Source organism: Taudactylus pleione, unplaced genomic scaffold (assembly GCF_031769625.1).
Source record: "Taudactylus pleione unplaced genomic scaffold, aTauple2 ptg000572l, whole genome shotgun sequence".
Classification (NCBI taxonomy): domain Eukaryota; kingdom Metazoa; phylum Chordata; class Amphibia; order Anura; family Myobatrachidae; genus Taudactylus; species Taudactylus pleione.
In genome coordinates, this window is record NW_028284974.1 from 508,464 (window position 1) to 532,087 (window position 23,624).

General features: G+C 47.3%; 1 protein-coding gene across 6 annotated transcripts in view; it reads right to left on the minus strand.

Annotated features, from left to right (window-relative positions):
• The window catches only part of CIC (capicua transcriptional repressor), a 149,465-nt gene that overhangs the window by 13,874 nt on the left and 111,967 nt on the right, over positions 1 to 23,624 (minus strand). For 5 of the 6 annotated variants that reach the window (XM_088453168.1, XM_088453167.1, XM_088453166.1 and 2 more), the window contains exons 3-15: positions 13,463 to 13,612; positions 13,174 to 13,381; positions 11,891 to 12,020; positions 11,252 to 11,434; positions 10,132 to 10,297; positions 8,816 to 9,015; positions 7,048 to 7,276; positions 6,833 to 6,933; positions 5,596 to 6,745; positions 5,298 to 5,506; positions 4,951 to 5,123; positions 4,259 to 4,443; positions 2,725 to 3,012 (exon numbers count right to left, since the gene is read on the minus strand). In XM_088453168.1, coding sequence (XP_088309294.1) covers positions 2,725 to 3,012; positions 4,259 to 4,443; positions 4,951 to 5,123; positions 5,298 to 5,506; positions 5,596 to 6,745; positions 6,833 to 6,933; positions 7,048 to 7,276; positions 8,816 to 9,015; positions 10,132 to 10,297; positions 11,252 to 11,434; positions 11,891 to 12,020; positions 13,174 to 13,381; positions 13,463 to 13,612 — 3,372 coding nt within the window. The remainder of the gene's footprint in view (positions 1 to 2,724; positions 3,013 to 4,258; positions 4,444 to 4,950; positions 5,124 to 5,297; positions 5,507 to 5,595; positions 6,746 to 6,832; positions 6,934 to 7,047; positions 7,277 to 8,815; positions 9,016 to 10,131; positions 10,298 to 11,251; positions 11,435 to 11,890; positions 12,021 to 13,173; positions 13,382 to 13,462; positions 13,613 to 23,624) is intronic. The other variant, XM_088453169.1, reaches the window with a different exon arrangement.

The window sequence follows — 23,624 nt, forward strand, 5'->3', positions numbered from 1 at the left end:
GTCGCGGCGCCATGAAAAAGGTCAGTCGCATACTTCATTGGGCGGAGCATCATGTTGCAGCTCTGTCTGCAGTTTTCATTCCGGCGGGTCCACAATTGGGAAGCAGACTTTCTCAGTCGTCAGGACGTCCACTCCGACGAGTGGACCCTTCATTCACACGTCTATCAGCTTCTAGTTCATCATTGGGGCCTGCCAGAAGTCGATCTGATGGAGTCTCTGTTCAACCACTAGGTACCAAAATACGGATCTCGCACCAGAGATACGGGGGATCTTCTTGTGGACGCCTTAGCGGCTCGGTGGGCTTTCGATCTCATGTACATATTCCCTCCAATCTCACTTCTGTCGAGGGTTCTCCGCAAGTTCAAGGTAGAAGGCGGCACCGTGATTCTGGTAGCTCCCGATTGGCCACGGAGGGCTTGGTATGCAGATCTTCTCAGCTTCTCCATCGACGCCCCGCTGCGTAATCCTCCACGGCCGGATCTTCTGTCTCAGGGCCCATGCTTCCACCCGGATCTGAATCGCCTTTCTTTGACGGGGTGGCTCTTGAAACGTCAGTCTTAGAAGCTAAAGGTTTTTCATGGTCAGTCATTCGCACAAGGTTGAATTCACGGAAACTTTCTTCCGCCAAAGTTTATCATCGGATTTGGCGAGCTTACTTCTCCTGGTGTTCTTCCAGAAGTTTTAACCCCAGATCATTCCGACTTCACTGAGTTCTCTCGTTTCTACAGTCCGGCCTGGATTTGGGTCTGCGTCTGTCTTGCTTAAAAGTTCAGGTCTCGGGCTTTCCAGTTCTCTTATGGAGACAGATTGCTTTGATGCCAGATGTTCGTACAGCCTCCGTTTGTTCCTCCGGTGGCTCTGTGGGACTTGTCCCTGGTGCTTCGGGCTCTTCAAGCGCCTCCCTTCGAGCCTTTGAATTCGGTGGGCCTTTGTTGGCTCACGTGGAAAACTATTTTAATCCTAGCTATTGCTTCGGCTCGGAGAGTGTCAGACTTGAGCGCACTGTCGTGTCGCTCTCCTTTTTTGGTCTTTCACTCGGACCGGGCCGGACTAGACTAGGCTACTTTCCGAAAGTGGTTTCCAGATTCCACCTCAATCAGGAAATTGTGGTCCCGTCCTTTCAGTCTTCGGTGGATGAGGCCTCTTTGGATGTTGTAAGGGCCCTCCGCATCTATGTCGATCGTACCAGGGATATCCGGAAGTCGGATTCCCTTTTCGTACTCTATGGTTTCCACAAGCATGGTTGGCTGGCTACGAAGCAGACCTTAGCCAGGTCTATCAGTCTAACTATCTGCCACACATACGTGGCGGCAGACCTTTCCGGCGCCGGCTGTAGTTACTGTTCATTCCATGAGATCGGTTGGTTCCTCTTGGGCAGCTCGTCGTGGTGCCTCTGCGGAGCAGCTTTGTAAGGAGGCCACGTGGTCTTCTGTTAACACATTTATCCGTTTTTATGCATTTGATACTTTCGCCTCCACGGATGCTGCTTTTGGGCGACGGTTCTCAGCACAGCTCAAGAGCTTCCCTTCCCTTAGGGGGATTGCTTTGGGACGTCCCCAGCGTAGTCCCTGTGTCCCCTATGGACTAGTGAAAAAGAAAAGGAGATATATCTTACCTGTTAAGTCCTTTTCTTCAAACTCTAGGGGACACATGGCGCCCACCCCGACGCACCTTACTGGCGGGGTTTCTCCTTTTTTTCTGGTTTCCCTGTCTCTTTGGGTGTTTTTGTCTGTGTGCCGGTCTTCCTTCTTCTACCAGCTCCTGCCTCAGGCTTGCTAACTTGATTGGCCTGCCTGAGCTGGGGGTGGGGTGTAGGGGAGGAGGTGCCTGGGCTGCAATTCTCTTAAGAAATGTAACGGTTTGGTGCCCACAATCCGCTTGCCAGCCTATACCCCAGCGTAGTCTCTGTGTCCCATATGGTGTTCGAAGAAAGGACTTAACAAGTAAGACGTAAGTCTCCTTTTTTTAAACTGTGTCTATACCAACTTTTTCTATAGCAGTCACATCTCAAAGAAAACGCATGTAGAAATGCATACATAAAGACTTTCACAACTACCGGACGTTTTGAGAGGAAACAAGAAGGCATTCAAAATTCCACACAGCACAACGCAAGTTAAACAGAGGCAAATATACAAATACTTACTGCCCCACTTGGTACAGTGATTTTTATTTTCACAACCATCTGCATTTGCTTAACACGAGTTAAAAAAGCCACTGTGTACGTAGACTCACAGACGGCAATCTGACAACATGATCAGCAATGAACAAAATCAGTCTAAAATTTGGCCATCAAACGCAGAAGGACAAACCAGACCGATCCAGTTGTTCAGTGTATCACTAGGAGGCACAATGTATATGGTTTCCCGATGACTGGGGCTACAACTAGAAGCTACAAAGCTACCCTTTTGTCACAGGCCAGGAGGCTTGGGATCAAACCGTAAGACTGTGGGTTTCCTCAAGGTGCTCCATTTTCCTCTCACACCCCATAAACTTACTGTTAGGTTGAAAGGCTTCTGAAAAATAATTAACTCTAGTTTGTTTGTGTTTGTCTACGTGACTATAGATTGTAAGCTCCACTGGGGCAGGTACTGATGTGAATTTTCTCTGTAAAACGCTCCGTAATGTGTGTACGCTATATAAATAACAGTTAATAAATTCAAGAAATATATTAGGTGGTGGTCAAATGATATGATATAAAAAAGAAAAAGTTTTATAAGAACATACCAGTGACAGTGGTGACCTGGGACGTGCTGCCCCCCGTGGATGGCGCGCTGATTGTCGGTGGGGAAGCGATGGCTTTGGGCAAGATGGTGGTCGGTGCAGCGTGCATGGAGCCTGTGCTTGCCACGGTGTACACCAGGCTCTGTGCAGGAGATGTAGCTGGAACGGTTAGGGTGGATCCCACTGAGGGGTAGATCGCCGTTAAGATTTGGCTACTGCTGGTCGGGGGCACGGGAGGCGTTGAGCCCGGAGAGACACCTACCTGCCCTTGGCCAAAAATCTGGCTCTGTCCTGAGATAAAAATAGAGAAATCAAAATAGTGTTAGAATTACTAGCGGCATTGGATTAAATATGCACATATTCCAGCTGTATCATTTTCACTGTGCTTACACCTGGCTGATAAGTGGATTAGGGCATTAACATTTCCTGCTTTAGTTGTATTAAAGCATTAACATTTAGTACATGACCATGAAGGTAACTGGAGAACCAAATCGCTAATTGAGACCAGTGTCCAATTCCTGCAGTAAGTGGAAACTTCTCAGGCATGAGAAAACATGGAAAACCACTGACCCCATTCACTGTGTGAACGTGTGCCATAATGGGATCAGACTGTGAATGGTGGGTGGCATCTGTAGTACTTTGACCACCAGTGTGTGTGGTCAAATACTTTACAGATATGGTGGTTTGGCAGCCGTGCAAACAGCCAGACCTCTCCACATGTGGAACAATACCGGATGGTACACTATGAAAACAAAGGTCTGGTTACATATGAAGCTGCCGTTTTGTTGACTGACCTGATAGTCACTCTCAATTGATAAGGAGTTAGTGACATCACTGATGGATGAAGAACATGGTATCTCTTAGCTTAGTGAGCTCACTAGCCCCTAGTAAACAGAGCCGGATTATAGGCCGGAGCGACAGGGGCGGTTGTCCCGGGGCCCCCACACATAGGGGTCCACCCACACAGTGTCCCTGACTCCTGGCCACATGCCCCAGATCAGGCCCAGCAAAATGGTTGATCGCGATCTACTGGAAGCCCACGGAGCTCCCGCCAGTAGATCATGACCAACTTACTTAAGATAACTGGGAACGCTGGCCTCTGAATAGTCTGATCGCTTCAGTGGCCAGCGTTCCCAGTGATGCAGTGCGCGGGTGGCGTCAAACGCGATGAGGAGCCTGCGCGCCTCTACTGAATCCAGTTAGATCCAGCAGGCAGCGACGGTGGGACTCAGGAGCCCTGACGGCGTGGAGCAGAGACAGGTACGTTTTTCTTCACAGAGGTGTGAGCGGGAAGGGGGAGCTAGTACCGGGAGCACGACTACAGAGGGCATATTAGTAAAGGCACAACTACAGGGGGTATCGCAGAAGGGGCACACTCTTTAACTGATAGGGGCCCCCTCGCGTTTGTTGCCCAGGGGCCCCCACAGACCTTAATCCGGCCCTGCTAGTAAATATCGGTTCAGACAATACAGATGATACCACCATCTGTACGCAACACGTACATAACCCTGGACACTTACCGGTTACGTGCTCTTACCTGTTAGCAGTGGCTGGACTATGGCTTGACCACTTGGACTTATGGTTGTGAACCCAAGTGCCATGGAGCCAGCCATAGTGGAAGGCTGTATACATGGGGCAGTGCCTGGTGTTGCCGCCTGGGAATGCGAGCTGGTGGTCACCAGAGGTAGTGTGGCTCCTCCTGCAGAGGGCACATAAGTGATCCTGGCCCAGAAAGAGAAATGCAGATGAGAAAAGGGAAGATGGAAAGTCTACACATGACACGCTACAGTCTATACAATTCTGTTATACTGTAAAGCTGCCCATCCACTAGGCGATTAAATTGAGCGACTGAACAATGACGTCGTTATCGTTCAATTGTTCATTCATCGTTTGAAGATCGTTCACTAAAGTGTCTAAAACGACCACCGATGCATGTGCCCGCTGGTCGTTAAAAGATATCTATCATTGTGGAACATGCTGGTGAACCATGCTGATAAAGTCGGGATGAGCATGTTTGCAGATGATTGATTAGCCTGCACTGAACTGCTCGTTCAGTGCAGGCTCATCACAGACTGACAAACGACAATGTCGTAATCGTGCAGTCGTTTTCAGCTCGTCTAGTGGATGGGCAGCTTTAGTGATTGGGACACGAGTGACACAAATAACAGTGTTATCATTTAACAGTAGGGGTGATTGTCAGCATATGGGGAAGTCTTTTATATAAATTACCTAGTGGTTGATGGTAAAAGGACTTTCTGCGTTTGAGAAGTTGCCGCCACAACAGTTGCGGTTGTCATGGTGACAGGAATAGCACTCTGGAGTGTTGCATTGCTGGGGGGCACTAAGGCACTCTGGGATGGAGCAGTCGGTTGCACCATGGGCATAGGAGTGATCTGTATAATCTGTAATGAAAAAGACAATGAGATCATGAGAAAGAATAAGGAATAGCAAGCAATATGAAACAAAAGAACAGAGATATAGGAGAAAGATGGTGGTGAGGAGGCAAAACTATGCAACGGGAAGGAAATAGACTTGGAAAGGTGAGCTAATAGGACAGACATGATAGGAGCACTCACTTTGTTGGTGGGCTGTGCACCGTTCTGCATGGGGAAAGGAGAGGTAACCAGCGGTAGCTGCGTTGTGGGGCACGTCCGCACGGTCATGTGAGGTGCGGTCACGGGAACAAGCATCTTGCCCTGAATCTGAGTACTGGGAGAAAGTATTCCTGTACCAGGTAATAGCTGAGCACAATTTCCAGGCGAAGGGGCAGGGGACACCGACTGGGCTGTGGGTGAGAGAGGACGTAATGAGAGCACTGGAGGCAAAATAACAAAAATAAACAGAAGAAAGAGGAAGGGTATAATAGACTCCTACCTTTGCCAGCTACTGACACAATGCCCAGAGACGGGCTGGCAGAAGGGCCAGGCTGGACAATTGGAACAGCTTGAGGGGTGGCGATCACCTTAGCATTTGCAGAAGGAAGGGTGAAATGGATGCCCCCTGGCAACTGTTGTGGGATGGTAGGCAAGATATACTGCACTTGGGTGATGTTACCCCGCTTCCCTGACGTTGCAGGAAGTAGCTGCTGTGGTTGGAGGATCCCCAGGGGCACTCCTCCGTTGGGGCTGCCTGAGGGATTCTGGGTGATGAACTGTAAAGCGGTAACAGGAGCGGGTGCTGCTCCATTTCCGGAGCCGTGTGCAGGCTGTCCATAGCTAGGAGCCCCCACCAAGAGGTTGGTCACCAGCCCTCCCGCTGGTTTGCCATGTGGATGGGGGGAAGAAGCTGGGGATGTCAGCTGTTGAATTGGTTTCCTGTCATGAGTATACACCACTCCGATGCCTACGGGGGAACCAGGTATCCGCCCATCATACAAGTCACTGTTGCTGCTGCTCCTGGTAACAGGCAATGGTTTGCTTGCGATGGGCACGGGGGTGCTACTTACTGATTTCACTACATTAGTGACCACAGTGGAAGCTTGCTTCAAGCCTGGGGGCAGGACTCCAAATCCTTGTGGCCCCGATACAAGTACAGTCCCTACTGTAGGAATGGTAGGACGGCTGTCAGAGTTCCCTCTCTGCCCATCATAAAGTCTAGGAGAATACACAGTGGTGGAGGGGTTAGACGACGGTAGACTGGGCAGAACGAGAGTCTGGGCTGCGGTGGAGGAGATGACGGACTGAGTGGTGTATTGACTCACAGGGGGTGCTCCCTCTCCTTGGATCTTATGCCCCACAATCTCTGCACTACGTTTCCTCTTGTAGGCGGCAGCAGGATCCACCATGGTAAAACGAACTTCTGGGGGTCGTTTCGCTTGGTGCTGGGTTGCAGGCCGAGGAGGAGGTTTGGCAGGGGGAAGTGGAGGATACCCACGGGGAAAAGAGGTTTGTGGATGATCACTTGACTTGGGTGACTGAGCCATGTTCACAACTCTTTCCGATTTCAAGTCTTCAGAAGTAAGTGGAAAATTCCCAGAAAGGGAGGAGGAACGAATAACAGGTGAAAAGACCCCCTGTGGCGCCACCTAGAGACATTTCAGGATGAGAGTTAGTGCAGTAATTTATGAAAGGTCTAAACCAGAGGACTCTGGGAAAACATTCCTGCAGCTCACCTTTCCTTCCACCTCGTCTCCAGATACACCTTCGCTGTCACTGTCAGTCACGCGTTCCTTACATTTCAAGTCTATGTCTGCACAGCCAAACCCATCATCAGCTGGGGAGAAGATGCAGTAAAGATCATTGAAAACCAACGAGTAAGAAAATAATCCCAACAAGAACTACTGAGAGATAAGCCAGTGTCATCTTTTCACTGCAAGCGTCCACTCACCAATGACGTCGTCATCCCCCTCCTCTTCACAGATGACCATCCTCTCCTCATCACTGGTCATGTCCTCACTTGCGGTGCGCTGTGGGCGGTAGGATCCTGGAAGAGGTGGACAAGCGCGGGAGGTTGGGCATGCAGGACTCTCGCTGTGTGTAGGAATGGGGAATGCCGAGGGATCTGGGCCACCGAACGCTGCCTTCTGATTGGGATATGGAGAACGACTTGAGCACATCTGTGAACAATCATTATTGTCACAGAATATCACTACTCATAAAGGATACACTATCAGCTTAACTTAATAAAGTCATAATATAGCTTACGAAATAGAACATAATGTGCATCCAAGTGAGAGGAGGACGCATAAAATATAATATTATATATATATATATATATATATATATATATATATATATATATATAAATAATGAATTTAAATACAAGCAAAATCCACATGAACGTCATACAGGAACAAGGCACTTTGCAGTGCTAAAAATAGTGATGTTTTCTAGTATGATTTTAATGTTAAGAATTAGATTAGGTCAGCTTCAGATGGCACCCTGCACTCAGTATTGATTGCAATTTCTCTTCTACCACATAACATTGATCTTTACACTTAGCTCAGGCAATGAAGGGCAGCGTACATCATCTTATAGAAGACATCAGCTTTAAGAGTACTGGTTCTGGGAGCTTCACCAATATACGCTCTCCCAGTATCAATCAGATTGCTGCGTCTGTATTAAGGCTTACAGCAATGTACCCTAATATTCCTGCAGTATCACCCAGATTTACATTAAATGAATTTGCGCACACACTATAATATTATATATATACATACATACACACATATATATATATATATATATATATATATATATACACATATATATATATACACACACACATATATATATATATATATATATATACACATATATATATATACACATATACCCATACATATATATATATATACACACATACACACTAATATCCACATGCAAGACAAGGGCATGGTTTATAAATATTGCTGCATTAACAATCATAACAAGCAGCAGGCAGTACGCAACAAAGTGTCGGGTCTATGCAGGCAGCAGTCTTGGATTAAGCCACAAACCTCACAGCTAAAACCTTTTTAATGTCTATTCACCACTTCCTGTGTACTGGTGTACTTACAGACATAGCAGTGACTAATTCTACCACCACAGCTTCAGGTCTCAGACCATGGGGGGGTGGGGGGAGATGTATTAAATCTTGGAGAGAGATAAAGTGAGGATAGATGAAATACTAACCAATCAGCTTCTGTGATTTTTCAAATGCAGCCTGGAAAAATGACAGTAAGAAGCTGATTGGTTTGTACTTTATCTCTCTCCAAGGTTTGATTCATCTCCCAACAGAGGAGATACACAAAGGGCCCGTGGCAGAGTTGAACGCAAAGCAGCAGCTCCAGCTGTGCGTGCACAGAATAGATGCGTATGCCAGTATGCAGAGTTGCCCTCTATCGCCCATCATTATCATGGCGCACCTGAATCAGGACATACTAGATGAAAATGATCCAACCCTGCCTAGCCAGCACTCCCATCGCCATGCTCAGGAGCAATGCGCAGTACAAAACAATGCAAGATACGCTCCGCAAACATGAGTATGTTCACCTATGTATCAGGGCCCACAGACTCCAATCAGAAATATTGTTCATGAACTAAGTGTAATAATTTGCAATGAAATAGACGTGGCTTCTCAGCACAGACGCACCCATCTTCCATTTATTAGATACCTGTTTCAGCTCCTGCAGAGCCTGGCTGTCCTCTCTGTGCTCTATGCTCTGCACAGCGCTGTGTGAGAAAGCCCGGGGCCGGGTAAGTTGGGCAGTAGAATTGGAGGTAGTGGTCATGCGATCACCAGGAGACAGAGCAGATGAGGGGGCTCCATGTTTAGTTTCCAGGAGCAGACCGGAAGGGGGAATATCCGAGGGGCCTGGGCGAGAGCAGAGAAAGACTGAGATATAACTAAAACCTAAGATGCAAACTTTAGAACACAAAATGGTTTCATACAAGAGTGCTTGTAACTGTCCCAAATACAAATATATATGTAATAGTCCCATAACACAATGAAACAAAGGAGTAACTTTGCACCTGGAGCAAACCATGCTGCAATGCAAATGTAATTATTATTTTTACATGCAGGGTAAATACTGGAAGCTTCCACATGTAGTCCACAAATGCTGCACAGCTTTATTTTTACACTGCAATTTAGATTTCAGTTTGAACATGACCCTCTCCTATATAATTCTCTCTGCACATTTTACCTCTGCCTCCCTGCAGTGCAACATGGTTTGACCAAGGTACAAAGTTATTTGCTTTTATTTGCTTTGCTCCCAACTCAGTACCTGATTCAGCAAGGAACGCAGTTGCTTATACGCGTGCAATCAGCTGATTAATTCGCTCTGCGCATACATTACAGTGCACGAGCCACACGCTGCGATTGGGATGCAGACCTACGGCAATGTGACTGACAGGAAGTGCCGTTGGTGTGTGTGGACGGGGACGGGGGGGTCGGGCAAACGTAGGTGTGCCAGTGCATCTCAGCACCATTGCAGGGGCGTGCATATATTAGCCACTGCAATACCAGACGCAGCCTGAGGTCTCATAGCGTGCGCTGAAGTAAGCGATTCCTGAGTGAAGTCTGATCTGCCTTAACTTTGTGTATGGGTCCAATGTTACTCGGTGTTACCGATTGTTTCGCTATGTTGCCTAAGTATACGGATGTGAGTAAGGGGAAGTGGGCGTGATTGTGTCAGGCATGCGATCGCAATGTGAATGCACACATTTATATAGCACCACTGATATTAGCAACTGCGTATAACCAGAATAGCGATCCATGCTGAATCAGGTCCTCAGAACCAGCCTCTATGTTCTAGCAACACTTTCTCTGCTGTTGAATGCAGCCCATGGTTCTGTTAGGAGTCATGTTTGCCTAAAGAGACTGAGTACAATTGTCTTTCCATGACATTATACCCCTTCCTGCATGATAAATACTATCCTGGACTAGATGGAAAGACAGAAAAGATAAGGGTCTGCAGCTACTGCTCACCTCCGGCGGCAGCTGCGGTTCCAGTCTCGGACATGCTCCGCTCCCTCATCTCCTTTGGCACGCTCCATGGGCTCGGCATGACCTGTTTGACATCCGAGCTGGACTTCTTACGGTCTTTGTTACACCATTTCCAGTCGGGGTGTGCTTTGAAGTGAGCTTCTTTCACCTGAGGAAAAGACAACGGCAAGGATAACAAACATTACAACACACACACGGACCTGGAACATGTACTGACCAAACCAGTCACTTATTGCTTCTTATACGCAGTATTGTATCAGCTCAATCAGTACTCCTTCATGAATAACTATGACTAATTACAGGAGTATACTGATCAATATTCTGATCGACCACTTCCATTACTGGGCCCGATTCATTATGGATAGCAACTGCGAATGCAATAGCGATTACGCACACAGTTCAACTGCGATATTATGCTAGTTCATGCGATCGCAATGCCGCCATTGCACTACATAAGGACGCCCACTTTACCTTACACACACACCCGTTAATGTTTAGCAAGACTGCAAAACCATGAGTACAATCGAGTACCATCGCAGCTTCACGCACACTTGCACTAGCTCTGATCTTACTCAGAAATTGCTAACTTCCACGCACGCTATCAGGCCTCAGGCTGCATACGGCATCGCAGTGGATAATCTATGCACGCGCCCCCCGTCAACACCAACAAACAGCACTTTCTGTTAATTACTCTGCGATGGGTCTGTGTAGTCACCGATCGGTGTGGCCTGCTCGCACACTGCGATGTATACCCACAACGCATCAATCGGACGATTGCGTGCGTAATAGCAAGTGCGTTCCTTGCTGAATCAGGCCCATTATTACCGCCTTCTAGAATATCCTGATCAATATTATCCTGATTACCCCTTTCACCATGCATAGCTTAAACCCTGGACCCTTCTTTCACCACTCTCATTAATCTCCTGATCTCTCCCCTATTCCATCTGCTTTCTCATCACATTCCTTTATTATTTTCCATCAATATCCTGATCGCCATGATCAATATCCCAATCCCTCAACCTTGCATTATATCCCATGATTATCCTGATGTATGTTACTCCTCTCCACCATTCTGTTTCCCCCAACCAGATAGGTTCAGTACCTGGAAAGCCAGGTCGTGGTACTTCTGTTTTTCCCTGGTCCCCAACGCGTACCACCACTCGCCCAGGATCTTGCTGACTGTGCGGTTGTCCTGATTTGGATGACGCTGGTGTACCAGGGCGCGGTGGCGTTTACTGAATATCATGAAGGCGTTCATGGGACGACGAATATGATCTTTTTCCCGCTGTGTAGGAAAAAAAAAGAAAACACAATACTGGTCTAAACATATAAACGTCTCATCACCAGACCCTCATTGTTCCTCTACTGCAGATTGCCTCTTTGTGAATGGATAGTTTGCAGTCTACTAGCTTATCGCAGCTATAGCAGAAGTAGTGCGCACAAACAGAAAATTCCGAAACTGGATTTCTTTTGGCAGAGTAATTCAGCCTGTAACCCTGGGGAAACCCTTGACTACACATAGGAGAAGAGAAATTCTCTATGGCATCTAATCAGCTTCTACCTATTATTTTATAGAATGCACCTCAAAGCCAATTGGTTGCTATGGGTAACTTCACTGTTTTCACTGCTCGATACATCAACCCCATAATTGAGAAGATATAGGGTTGAATTAAAGGAATGTGCATTTCGTGAAGAGAGTCAATTTCCAGTAACTGAACTTTAATAGGATTGTCCAGAATACCTTGTTGGGGCTACGTCCGTCCTTCTCGGAAGAAGAGTCCCGCTCCTTGGGCAGCGCACTGAGTGACTGAGTCCGGCGCTTCCCAGAATGCACTTGGAGTGGTATCTCAGACGGTACAATAGAAAAGAATCTGCAGGAGGAAGATCAGTCAGCTGGGGCAGGTACACACGACAACACAATTACACACATAGATTTCTCAATTGTGGAGATACCAAAGGCTTTACTCAATGTTTAATAGATAGGAACGCTTTTATGTACGTGATCCTGAGGCGGGAACCAAATGGCAAGACTGGTTGCCATAATTATGGGTCCAGCAATAGCAACAGGCACCTATCCCCCCTTCCCCTCCTTATTGCAGGGTATGAATAGACGTAATAGGTATATTATATTGGATACATTTTTGTACAAGTACTACGTTGACTTTATTTTATTGTGAATACTACACCCAATTTGTAGACAGCAGTAGATAAATTATAAACAAATAAAGATATAAATACTAAGTTTGGGCTGGAGCTCAGCCCTATGTGACCAGCTCTCTCGGGCACATTTCTAAAACTGGGGCTGATGGGGCATAGAGGGGGGAGGAGCCAGTCACACTTCTAAATTATTTATAGTACCAGGCTCTACTCTACCACCGTCTATACCCCACTGTCTTGAACGCCAGTGTCCCCTAGTGGATGAAGGAGAAAAAGGTAGTAACAATCAGTGTGACTAGTATCCAAGGCCTACATTGGCAGCAATGTCTATTGTGGGCCTTTTTCAGCATGGATCACTATTGTATGCATATGGCCGATCGTTGCGTACTGCGTGCGCGACTGAGGCATTTTGATCATGCAGATTACGAAAAGCCAATCGCTGAGTGACAGGTACTCAGCATTTGGGGGGTGGTGACTGGGGAGTGGTCGGAGAAACGCAGGCGTGCCTGTCCGTTTGAACGCCGTTGCTTAAATTAGCTACTGCGACGGCATACGCAGCTTGAGTGCTCACTGCGTGCGACGAGTTTAGCCATTTCTGAGTAAGGTCAGACCTGCTGTAATTGTGCGTGAAGCTCCGATGTTCCCTTTGTATACACAGGACTATAAGGTATTACGGATGTGAGATAGCGGTAGTGGGCGTCTCTATGCTGGCTGTGCGATGGCTTTGTGAATGCATTCATTAGCATATTTTCGTCACAGCCGCAATAGCGATCCGTAATGAATCAGACCTGGTGTCAGAAGACAAGTGCACCAACACAATATGTAGCAGAGAAACTTCACACGGGCAGGCAGTGTTATCGCACTCACGCGTCATCATGGTCGCTCTCTGTCTCACTGTCGGCTCTCCGATCCGCAGTAGCGCCCTTTGTTGTGCCCTCTTTGTGCTGGGACTGCCTTCCAGCCTCCTCGCTGGGTAATGGGGGGGCTGTATCAGTGTGGGGAACTCTACATCGCTCATCCTCGCTGCTTGGCACAGGCACAGCCTCGTGTGCAACCGATGCGGACTCAGGGGGCTCTGGGGAATGGAAAAAGGTGCTGAATGCTCACTGAACTACACTCCAAACATTAGTGAAGAAGTCAACGGAAGCAGACTTACCTTTACTCTGGCTGGATACCCCCGGGTGATTAGCAGGCTGCTGCCCTTCAGTGGGTTGGACGGAAGAATCTGGCTGGCTTGGAGCCAAGAAAGGGACCAGGGAGTGCCAAGGGAACACTGCAACAGACCTTGGCTCCACGTTGGTCCAAACTAAAGTAAAAACAAACAAAAAAAACATGAAATAAATAAAACAGGTCTTTCACAATATTGTATTCTGTAAAACAGTAATGACATCATTTGGACCCTGCAATCTGTGTACAATGGAGCAAACATCTTACAAATTTCTGTCTTTTGCCAAGAGCCCCTGAAAGGATATCCGGACTGTAGATAGACAGTGAAAAGGTCGACAATGTCTAAATAGATACCAGATGTTAAGGCCCCTACGCACGGAACGATATTGCCAACGATCCAACGCATCGGAACGATAAATCAGCAATAACGTTCTGTGTGTATGCACTATATCGTGCATTGCGCGCTCCCGTGGGGTCATCAGCCGCATCGCCTGATCTTTTGTACATGCATAGATTGTAAGCTTGTGAGCAGGGCCTTCCTACCTATATATCTGTCTGTTATTACCCAGTTTTGTTCTATTAATGTTTACAATTGTAAAGCACAACGGAATGTGCTGCGCTATATAAGAAACTGTTAATAAATAATAATAATAATAATAATAAAGATCAGGTGATGCGGCTGACGATCCCATGCAGTGCTATGCAGCGGGGGCCAGCATATCGGGCACCGGATCGCCACGTGTAGGGACAGCCAGATAAGTCGGCCCTGGTATTGTGGGTCGCATCAGCGGGTACACATTGTACAGTGTGTGTACCCCACCTTTAGAAAGGCAACGGGTCGACAGAAAAAAAAGGTTGACATGGAACAAATTCGACAGGTGCAAATGGTTGACATGCAAATGGTCAACTTTTTTTTTTTTTCAGGGTTAGGCACTAGAATGGACGGTTAGGGTCATGCACCTACCCCGACGTTTAGGCACCAGGAGGGACGGTTAGTGTTAGAAAACAAAAAGTAGGTGTCATCCATTTTCGTGACGATCTTTTGACCCCGTCGACCTTCTTTACTGTCGAAATTTAGTGTCTTGACATTTTGTCCCCATCGACCTCTTGCCTGTCTAACATCTGGAGTCTATCTACACATTGTCAACCTTTTTACTGTCCATTGTACCACACACCCTGACAGGTGTATGATACAGTATAGAACCTGAAATTCACAAGCAATAAATGATGGAAATAGTTGTGTTTTTGTCACACACACACACACATTATGTAAACTAATGTACTAAGGTCTCCCTTCAACTGCACTTTTTTCCTTCCATCAATGGCTAACAGTGCAATGCTCTGATTCTATAGGGTGCACTTAACCAGATCCAATTCCACACATCTAGGCAATAGATGCAATATGCACAATGCAAATAAGAATCTCATTAGTTGCCGTGGGTTAGTACCGTCAGGCAACTCTGATTGTCCAATATGAATATCACCAACTGACTCAGAAATCATTAAGTTACAATAATAGGCAGAGACTTATGTACACTACACCAGAATTATAAACATCTGAGCCCCTTCTATTGTGCACAGTAAGGAGGGGTAACCCACGTGTGCCTATGGGCTGGACATCCTCCTGCAGCACAGTCATATTGTGTAGAACAGGGAGTATACATCTCAGTCTATGCACATGGTCAGGAAAGACTACTGTTGTCTTTGTTCCTGTTTTCTCAGACTTGGTGTGACCTTCCGTCCAGCCTCGGAGTAGCCACTGACACAATGAGTGAGGAGTGACGGGAGAGGGAGACTATATGTACAGCAGGCGGGCACTATACTACAGGAAAAGGAGGAGGAATTAGTAGAGAGAGATGAGAGACTACGGAGCAGGAGAAAGGGCTGTTGGCTAGCTGACAGAAACAAAGAGGGCAATTATATGGCCAACAGTGCAAGTTTTCAGGATCTCCTCAGAAGGGCTAATGTTGCTGTGTGTAAAAGGCAATCACTCTCAAATCTCTAATGGTTAAAGCAAAGGGGAGGGCTGGGATTCTTAAGGGAGGGCGGTTCTCGACAACCATGCCAGCAGTTTCATGTAAGCCCACCCAGAGCAGGAGGATCTGCCACTTCATCTGTTACAGGAACCAAGGGACTCATAAGGTCAAAGGATCAGGAGAGCACAGGAAAAGGGACATTTTATTATTTGATTTGAAAGTGCACTTTACCCTACAAGCAATGGAGGCAGCCATTTTGTCAACATTCAGCCTATAAACTCACTAAGAACTAGTGGCGTCAAAGAGGCACGAGGCACTAGTTGCAAGCAGTGGACAAATAAGCTTTAGACACCATTTCAAAGCAGCTACAATTAATCAAAGTGACGCCATACCATAAACAACGTGATGCTACGCACATCTGCATAGAGTGCCAGGACAGCGGAGAATGATACCACACACTGTTAAACACTGTGGTAAGGAGACTATCATTTTAAAGCCACGGCGCAGAGTACCTCTCATTGCTATGTATGTGGCTTGATAAATGCAGCGTACACTGCACGGTTTCAATAAACATCTGAGGGATGAGTTTACCACATATATAAATGCCAAGACTATGTGGAGTCTGTACCTCACCGTGCTGCCAAAACATGACAGCAGCACACACAAGCTGTCTGCTACCCTCAGTGCCAATACACGGAGTGACATAACACACCAGCCAGAATACATAGCCAGCCAGACCACTGAAGCACAATATGACAAAGTTAAGAGAGCAACCTCAATTGTTTCAAACAGTAACAGCTGTAGTGTATTGTATTTTCTGACACCTATTAACATCAACTAAATATCGAAAAGGCTCCAAAAAAGTGCCATAGTATTGTACAAGGGGTAGAGTAGTTACTAAAATAACTTGTAATTAACTTGTATGCTCCAGAAATTGAGCCTGAAGCCTCAGCATGCCTTTTCCAACCTCTAGCTCACAGGGTCCGCTGGAACTTGTAGTTCCACAACATCTGCTGCATAGGTCAGCTTCAAAATGTCACGATGTAAACATACAATCACTCTTCAGTGCTGACACAGAGATTCCCTCACCCTGTATCGATGTTTAATTCTGGGTCTAGATATTTACCCGACTGTTCAAATACTTACAGCAACCCAACCTAGGAGGTGCTGTCTGCCTTGACCTTTTACAAAATCCCTGGCTGGAATACAAGGAGAACTTTTATTGTCCTATTGATTGCAGTATAGAAATTACTGACTGAGCTGCTATAAGCCATTTACTGGAAGACCTAAGAAGATGTCCTGCAGGGCCACGCTACAGTAACAGGCGATGTTGCAGCAAGAAGATGGCAGTGAAAATGTAATTGTATATAGACACCCCTTTTATTCACTTAATAGACACCTTATGATCTAGCCCAGATCAGTCACAATAAAATTACAACACGTAGGGCCAGATTCATCACGGATCGCAACTGCAACAGCGCACGTAGATCGGTCGATGCAGCGTACTGTGCACGCACCGCAGCACGTGTGAGTTGCCACTGCGATCACTCACGCAGAAAGCAAGCCATCGCAGAGTGAGTGATGGGGAGGTCAGTGTTTGGGGGTGGTGACGTGGGAGTGGTCAGAGAAACTCAGGCGTGTCTTTCCATTTGAACGCTGTTACATGGGCGTGCATAAACTAGCTACTGGGATGGCATACGCAGCTTGTGTACTCACTGCGTACAAGGAGGGTAGCAATTTCTTAGCAAGGTCAGGGCTGCTGTAATTCTGCACGAGGGGCAGATATTACTCGATGTTCCCGATGTACACGCAGGACTGCAAGGTATTACGGATGTGAGATAGTGGGCGCCTCTATGCTGGCAGTAGACCTCCGTGCATAAATCGCAGCTGCGATTGCAATAGCGATCCGCAGTGAATCAGGCGCATAACCTGCATTACACTACCAGGGGGTGCTGTTAAACGCCAGGGGATATATTTACTAAAGTGCAGGTTTTTAAAAGTGGAGATGTTGCCCATAGCAACCAATCAGATTCTAGCTATTATCTTCTAGAAGATGCTAGATAAATGTTAAGTAGAATCTGATTGGTTGCTATGGGCAACATCTCCACTTCTAGAAACCCTTTAGTAAATATACCCCCACGACACAAAAAACACAGGAGATGGACTGGAGGCAACCTGACATTACATAATTACCACACCCAGAGTGCTCTGGCAGATCACTAGGAGAGTGGCAGGTTAGACAATACCTTAGGTGGTGTTTAACCTTGAAAAAATAGATGCATATAACTTTTGTATTGGATAAACAGTGCATTTTCTACAAAAGATCAGTAGTACATGCGGGTCGTGGGATATTTAACAGTTCTAATATTGTGTACATTTGAAATGGGAAAACACACACACACACACACATATATATATATATATATTGATATCGACCATCCGTGCCTGCGCATCGACCATCGTTTAGGGGTTGGAAGGGCTCAAAACAGCATGATGATATGATCGATATCGTTTATATCGTCCCGTTATATCTGACCGTGTGTACACACCATTAGGAGCATCTTTTATTTATTTGCATGAGGATTTTAACAGATCACACAAGAGACCAATGACAGGTGCAAATACACACAAGCCCATGTGCTACTGTCCCTTCATCACTGTTTATTTGCCAAGTGTAACGCTGCTTCCCCAATGGACATCTTTACAGTAAGAAATCTGAAGTACTGTCACCTACACTCTGTTGACCTCGCAGGGCACCTGCAACGTGCCCGGGCAATTAGTACCCGCTCCCCGTCCTCCCTCTCAGCACCCCTGAATTTCCAGCAAAAAATCTCAGTCTGTTATAACAGCGTACCCACTACAAAATGTGCATGATATCAGCAAGTCTATTGCATCTTTTAAGCAGGACGTTGGATCCAATCGTCTGGCTGGACCAGTTTCTAATCGATAATCGGTGCTCATACGTGCATAGAGCTGACCAATTTTCTGATCAATAAGTGGTGCTCTTATGTGCATATACACTATCAGGCCAATCATACAATTATCCAGCTTAACTCAGTGAATTTATATGCTGTATTCTCAATATTGGTTCCAACAACAATATAACTTCACCTGTGTATCTGTAACAATACGTGTCTTTACCACCCTCAGCTTGAATAGAATATATTTTATACTACCATTGTTCTTAATAGATCTAAATAATGATACATCTCCAACTCCCTACAACGCTATACCAACAGAGACCAAAATCTAGCAGATTTACCAAATGTCACTCATCAAAAAGACATGCCAAACTGCACGCCCCATGACCTTGCCCTACACCCTGACTGGAGCTACTGCAGCGTTATCATGATAATTCAGCTCCATGTTCGTGCAATATCACCTGAACACACAGGCGGCCTTGTCCCACTGCATAGTGATCCAGTTAGTACATATATACAATGAGATTGGACTGCTGGGCTCTGCCCCCTTGTTGATGCACGACTTCATTAAATCATTTACAACCAGGGGCCGGGCCAGAGAGGGGAGCAGAAAGTGTCAGGGAGCTGTGGGGGAGGCTGGTGCATTCACCAAGTCCTCCCACACACTCCTGCAAAAACACAGAATACACATCTACACACTACACACTACCACTGCTTCTCTGACCCAGATCTACCCATGGTCTGCACACACATAAGGCACTATCCTCTGCTGCACAGCAGTCACCAGTAATGGAATGCACCTGGTTTCCAGTAGTAAATAGCAGGAAGCGATCGTGGGCACTTGTAGTACACAATATAGTAGAGATCACTAACCGAACATGCTGAGGCAGCGGGGAGGGGAGGGCCGCTCTGATGAGTACATGCTGTGTACAGGTAGGTCACGATGCCCTGTGAGATGCCAGGATGCCCATGTCACACACGGGTCTATATCACAGGGAAGGAGGAAGCATGCAGCCAATGTCTGGACAGAGCCCACGCGTTCTGGGTCACACAGGCAGGCAGAGATGCTGGCAGAGCCCGGTGTGCCCTCTCAAGAGGAGCCACGAGGGGCAGAGCAGGAAAACAATAACAAATGCTTGTAATAGATGGCAGGGAGGGGAGAGTGTGCTGCCACCTTCACATGACGGCGCCACACTGCAGGCACTGGGCATACCAGCAGCAGTCTCTGTGCCCCCAGCCTGTCCTGACAGGTAGATGACTTGTAGGGGGATGCTCAGAGGGTAGAGGTCTCCAGGTGCTGAGTGGCAGTCTCAGCAGCTAGGTGGGGTATCACTGCATTCAGGCTCTCTCAGCAGGTAGTGTGTCTCTGTATCCAGCCTGCCCTGGCTGGTAGGGGACTTGTAGGTGGTCCAGGCTGTCTCAGCAGTTTGGGGGAATCTCTGTGCTCCCAGACTGTCTCAACAGTTAGGGGTTGTTTCAGCAGGTACTGAGGTGTCTCTCTGCTTCCAGGCTGTCTCAGCAGTTAGGGGTTGTCTCTCAGCAGGTACTAAGGTGTCTCTCTGCTTCCAGACTGTCTCAGCAGTTAGGGGTGTCTCTGCTTCCAGGCTGTCTCAGCAGTTAGGGGGTGTCTCTCAGCAGGTACTGAGGTGTCTCTCTGCTTCCAGACTGTCTCAGCAGTTAGGGGGTGTCTCTCAGCAGGTACTGAGGTGTCTCTCTGCTTCCAGACTGTCTCAGCAGTTAGGGGTGTCTCTGCTCCCAGGCTGTCTCAGCAGTTAGGGGTGTCTCTCTACTCCCAGGCTGTCTCAGCAGTTAGGGGGTGTCTCTCAGCAGGTACTGAGGTGTCTCTCTGCTTCCAGATTGTCTCAGCAGTTTGAGGTTGTCTCAGCAGTCAGAGGCTGCCTGAGTGGAGATGGATGTAGGCTGCCCCTGCGCAGACAGGATGAAGGATACACACACAGGAATCCCCGCTGTATGCTGCAGCCTCTCAGAGTGAGCGGGGTCTCTGTGCTGCCCCCCTCCTCCCTCACCGCTCCCGGCTCTGTGGGTGGGTGTGTGTGCTGGGCCCTGCTCTCCCTTCCTTGTGGCCTATGACAGGGTATCAGGCACCATTCACACTCTCTCTCTCTCTCTCTCCCCCTCTGAGCTGGGAGCAATAGCGGGGGGGGGGGGAGGAGGAGGAGGGGGGAGACATAAGGGAAACCTCTCCCCCCCCCACACGCATGCCCATTTACCGCTCTGCGCTCCCATTGGCTTGCTGGACCGTGTCATTCACATGCAAATTAGTCCTCTCACCCGCTCTGCCCGATCATTGGCTGTCAGAGGAATGTCAGTCATATGCAAATGACAGGCTGCCTTCTCTGGAAGCGGTGATTGGCCAGGGCGCAGCCCCCCCACCGTACAGTAAGCTAATGAGCCGACGTCACACGGCTGAGGGGCGGGGATTGGTGAGAGCTGGCTGTGGCCGGGTCAGATTGCAGAGCAGTGACTGGAGGGAAGGAGGGGGGGGAGCCCCCAGCATTGCTGTGACACAGGGCAGGGGGAGGGGTCACTCAGGGAGGGGGAAGGGCGCACACTCTGTCCTGCCACAACCTCCTCTCAGCAGTGCACTCAGCTATCACTCTGGAGTAGGAGGAGGGGGGTGAAATGAGCTCACACAGGGATGGGAAGGGAGCCTGGGGTCTGTGCACGGCTTTACAAATGCTGCCTGTATATTCTAGATTGCAAGCTCTGAGGGTCGAACAAGCTATTAAAATAAAGCTCTGTAAAAGCTTATTGTGTATGACCTCAGGAGGTGACCTGTCTTTTTCCAGAATTAGAGAAACTACAACTTCCTACAAGCATTCTGGCTTGCAGGGAATGCTGTAACCTGTAGTCCCACCACAGATTTTCCTTGTTTGGGAGCTTAGAGAGCCATATTGCCCATTCGTCTGGGAGCACTTATAGTACTAAAGCAGAGCTAAATGTAAAACAAGCAACCAAGTAGTAAAAAACAAGCCCACACCAATGCTAAAAAGTCCAATTTATGGGGGTGTCTTTGTCCTCACTCTACCTGCCTAACTTCCTTTACTTCCCCCTCTTCACTAGCCTAAATATTTTAGTGTGCACAGCCTTATTATCTGCCTATATTGCTTTTCTCCCTCTACACCAACCTCCATATTTTTACCTCCTCCTTTTCATACCTCATTCCCTTGCCAGTCTTTAGCTGGGTATACACTTGCTGATGTGTGTACCCAGCGATGCGACGCCCGACCACGCGATATATATATATCAGGCGGTCGATGCATACTGCATGATGCGGAGACCGAACTCCAGATATATCGGCACTGGCTCCATCCACTATGCCAGCGTTGGCATCTTGGGTCATTCCATCGGCCCTACATGCAGACCGAAGAAATGACTCCGATGGACAACCCGCGGAAGTGCGCATGGTCACGCATAGTAGGTTCACAGTGGCCGATATGTCAGCCCGATCCTCAGGATCAGGCGACAAATCGTCCAGTGTGTACCCACCTTTCCTTTACCTTACTCTAGTTCTCCCCTTCATTCCTCTCACCCCTCTTGTTTACCTCTTTCATTCCTGTCACCTGTCTAATTCCATTATGCCCTCTCTTTAACAGCCTCAGTAATTTTAACTCCCTCCACCCAATGTACCTGCCTCATTTCCATCATCTGTTTTACCTCTCCTTCTTGCCTGCCCCTCTCCCAGCTTCATCCTGTTCTCTGGCTACTGCACTCCATTCCCCAGACACAACCTTCCCCAGTCACTAGCAGTGTAAAAAGATACACACACATTCACATTGCCTCGGCAATGCACACAAAACAAAAACAAGCCCAAAAAGAAGCAACCTTAAAAAAAAAACAACTATAAAAAAAAAAAAAACAAGCCTAATTCAGCTTGCTATAAGCGGACTTGGCAACTACAAACCGGTGCTATGTAATGTGATCCTTCTGCTTACAATTTGTAGGAAAGCAGCATAAACACATTTGAAGGGGAGGGGGTGTACATAGCCAGCCATATACTGTACATTACACATATTGCTGGTATTCCTCTGGCGGGGGCCTCCTATACGATCTGGATTTAGCCAGATAATATATGATAGGATCAGAACATATGGATGTATAGATTTATAGGAAACATATAAAAAGGAATGCACATAGTCATGCATTTTTTATTATAATCATTTTATTTATATAGGGCTTTTCTCCAATAGGACTCCAGCAAAACCATAAACATAATACAGAGGTTTACATTTGCAGGAAACACAGAAACCGTGCACATAACACAAAGGTGAGGCAGCCATTTTGGGTCATCCGTTCCAAGGATTATTCATCCTACCCACGAAGGATCCAGGCAAGGCAGACATTTTGGGCACATTACATAGGATTATGGGCTGAATAGGCAAATGCCTGGAATAGATGAAACATAGGGAGGAATTCAATTTGCCGCAGGACATGCCCCAAAGCTAATTGATCATGCCATGTGGGGAATAGTTATTCAGTTAATTTGCCTTTTCCCTGTGCGGTAAACACTGGATTAACGCGCACTTACCCATTGATTCTGTGTAAAATGCAGAATCAATGTTTTTTCTCGAGCATTAAACCCCATCAGGGTGCCTTCTATCTCAGACTTTTCCTCGCAGCTACTGAAGCTGCAAGGAAAATTCCTCCCCTGGGTCTTAATGGGATGCAGTAAAAATGCCGTCCGCCATGATACAGTCGCTCACAATGCCAGCACCGAAATACCGAAACCAGTCAGAATCCCAGTGCTGGTATATCGACCACAGACATGAAATAGTGGGGCTAGGGGAAGGGTTAGGTTTAGGCACTGGGGATGGGGGGGGGGGGGGGGGGAGTTAGGTTTAGGGGGCGGGGAGGGAGCTTTAGGGGATGGGTTAGGGTACTTGCCGTACGTTGTCGCTATTTTAACCCTGTCAGGATGCCGGTGTCGAAATACTGACCGCCCTGGTCCCATACCCAACCCATCTTAACAAGTGGAGTAAACTCTGCTAATTGAATCAGTCGGTGAGAGATTTATAACACTAGCAGCATTTGGTTTCACAAAAGGGCTGTGTATTATCTTAGCCAATAATCATCAGACCATTATATGTGATCAGCACAGAGGGCCTGATTTAGATGGTTGGTAATGCAGCGGGGGTCGCAGTTGCTCTCGCAATAGCGGTGACGGGAATATGCTAATGCTCATCTCAGCCTTCTCTTTGTGCTCCATGGTGCGAAGCAGCGTACGAGCGGCGAG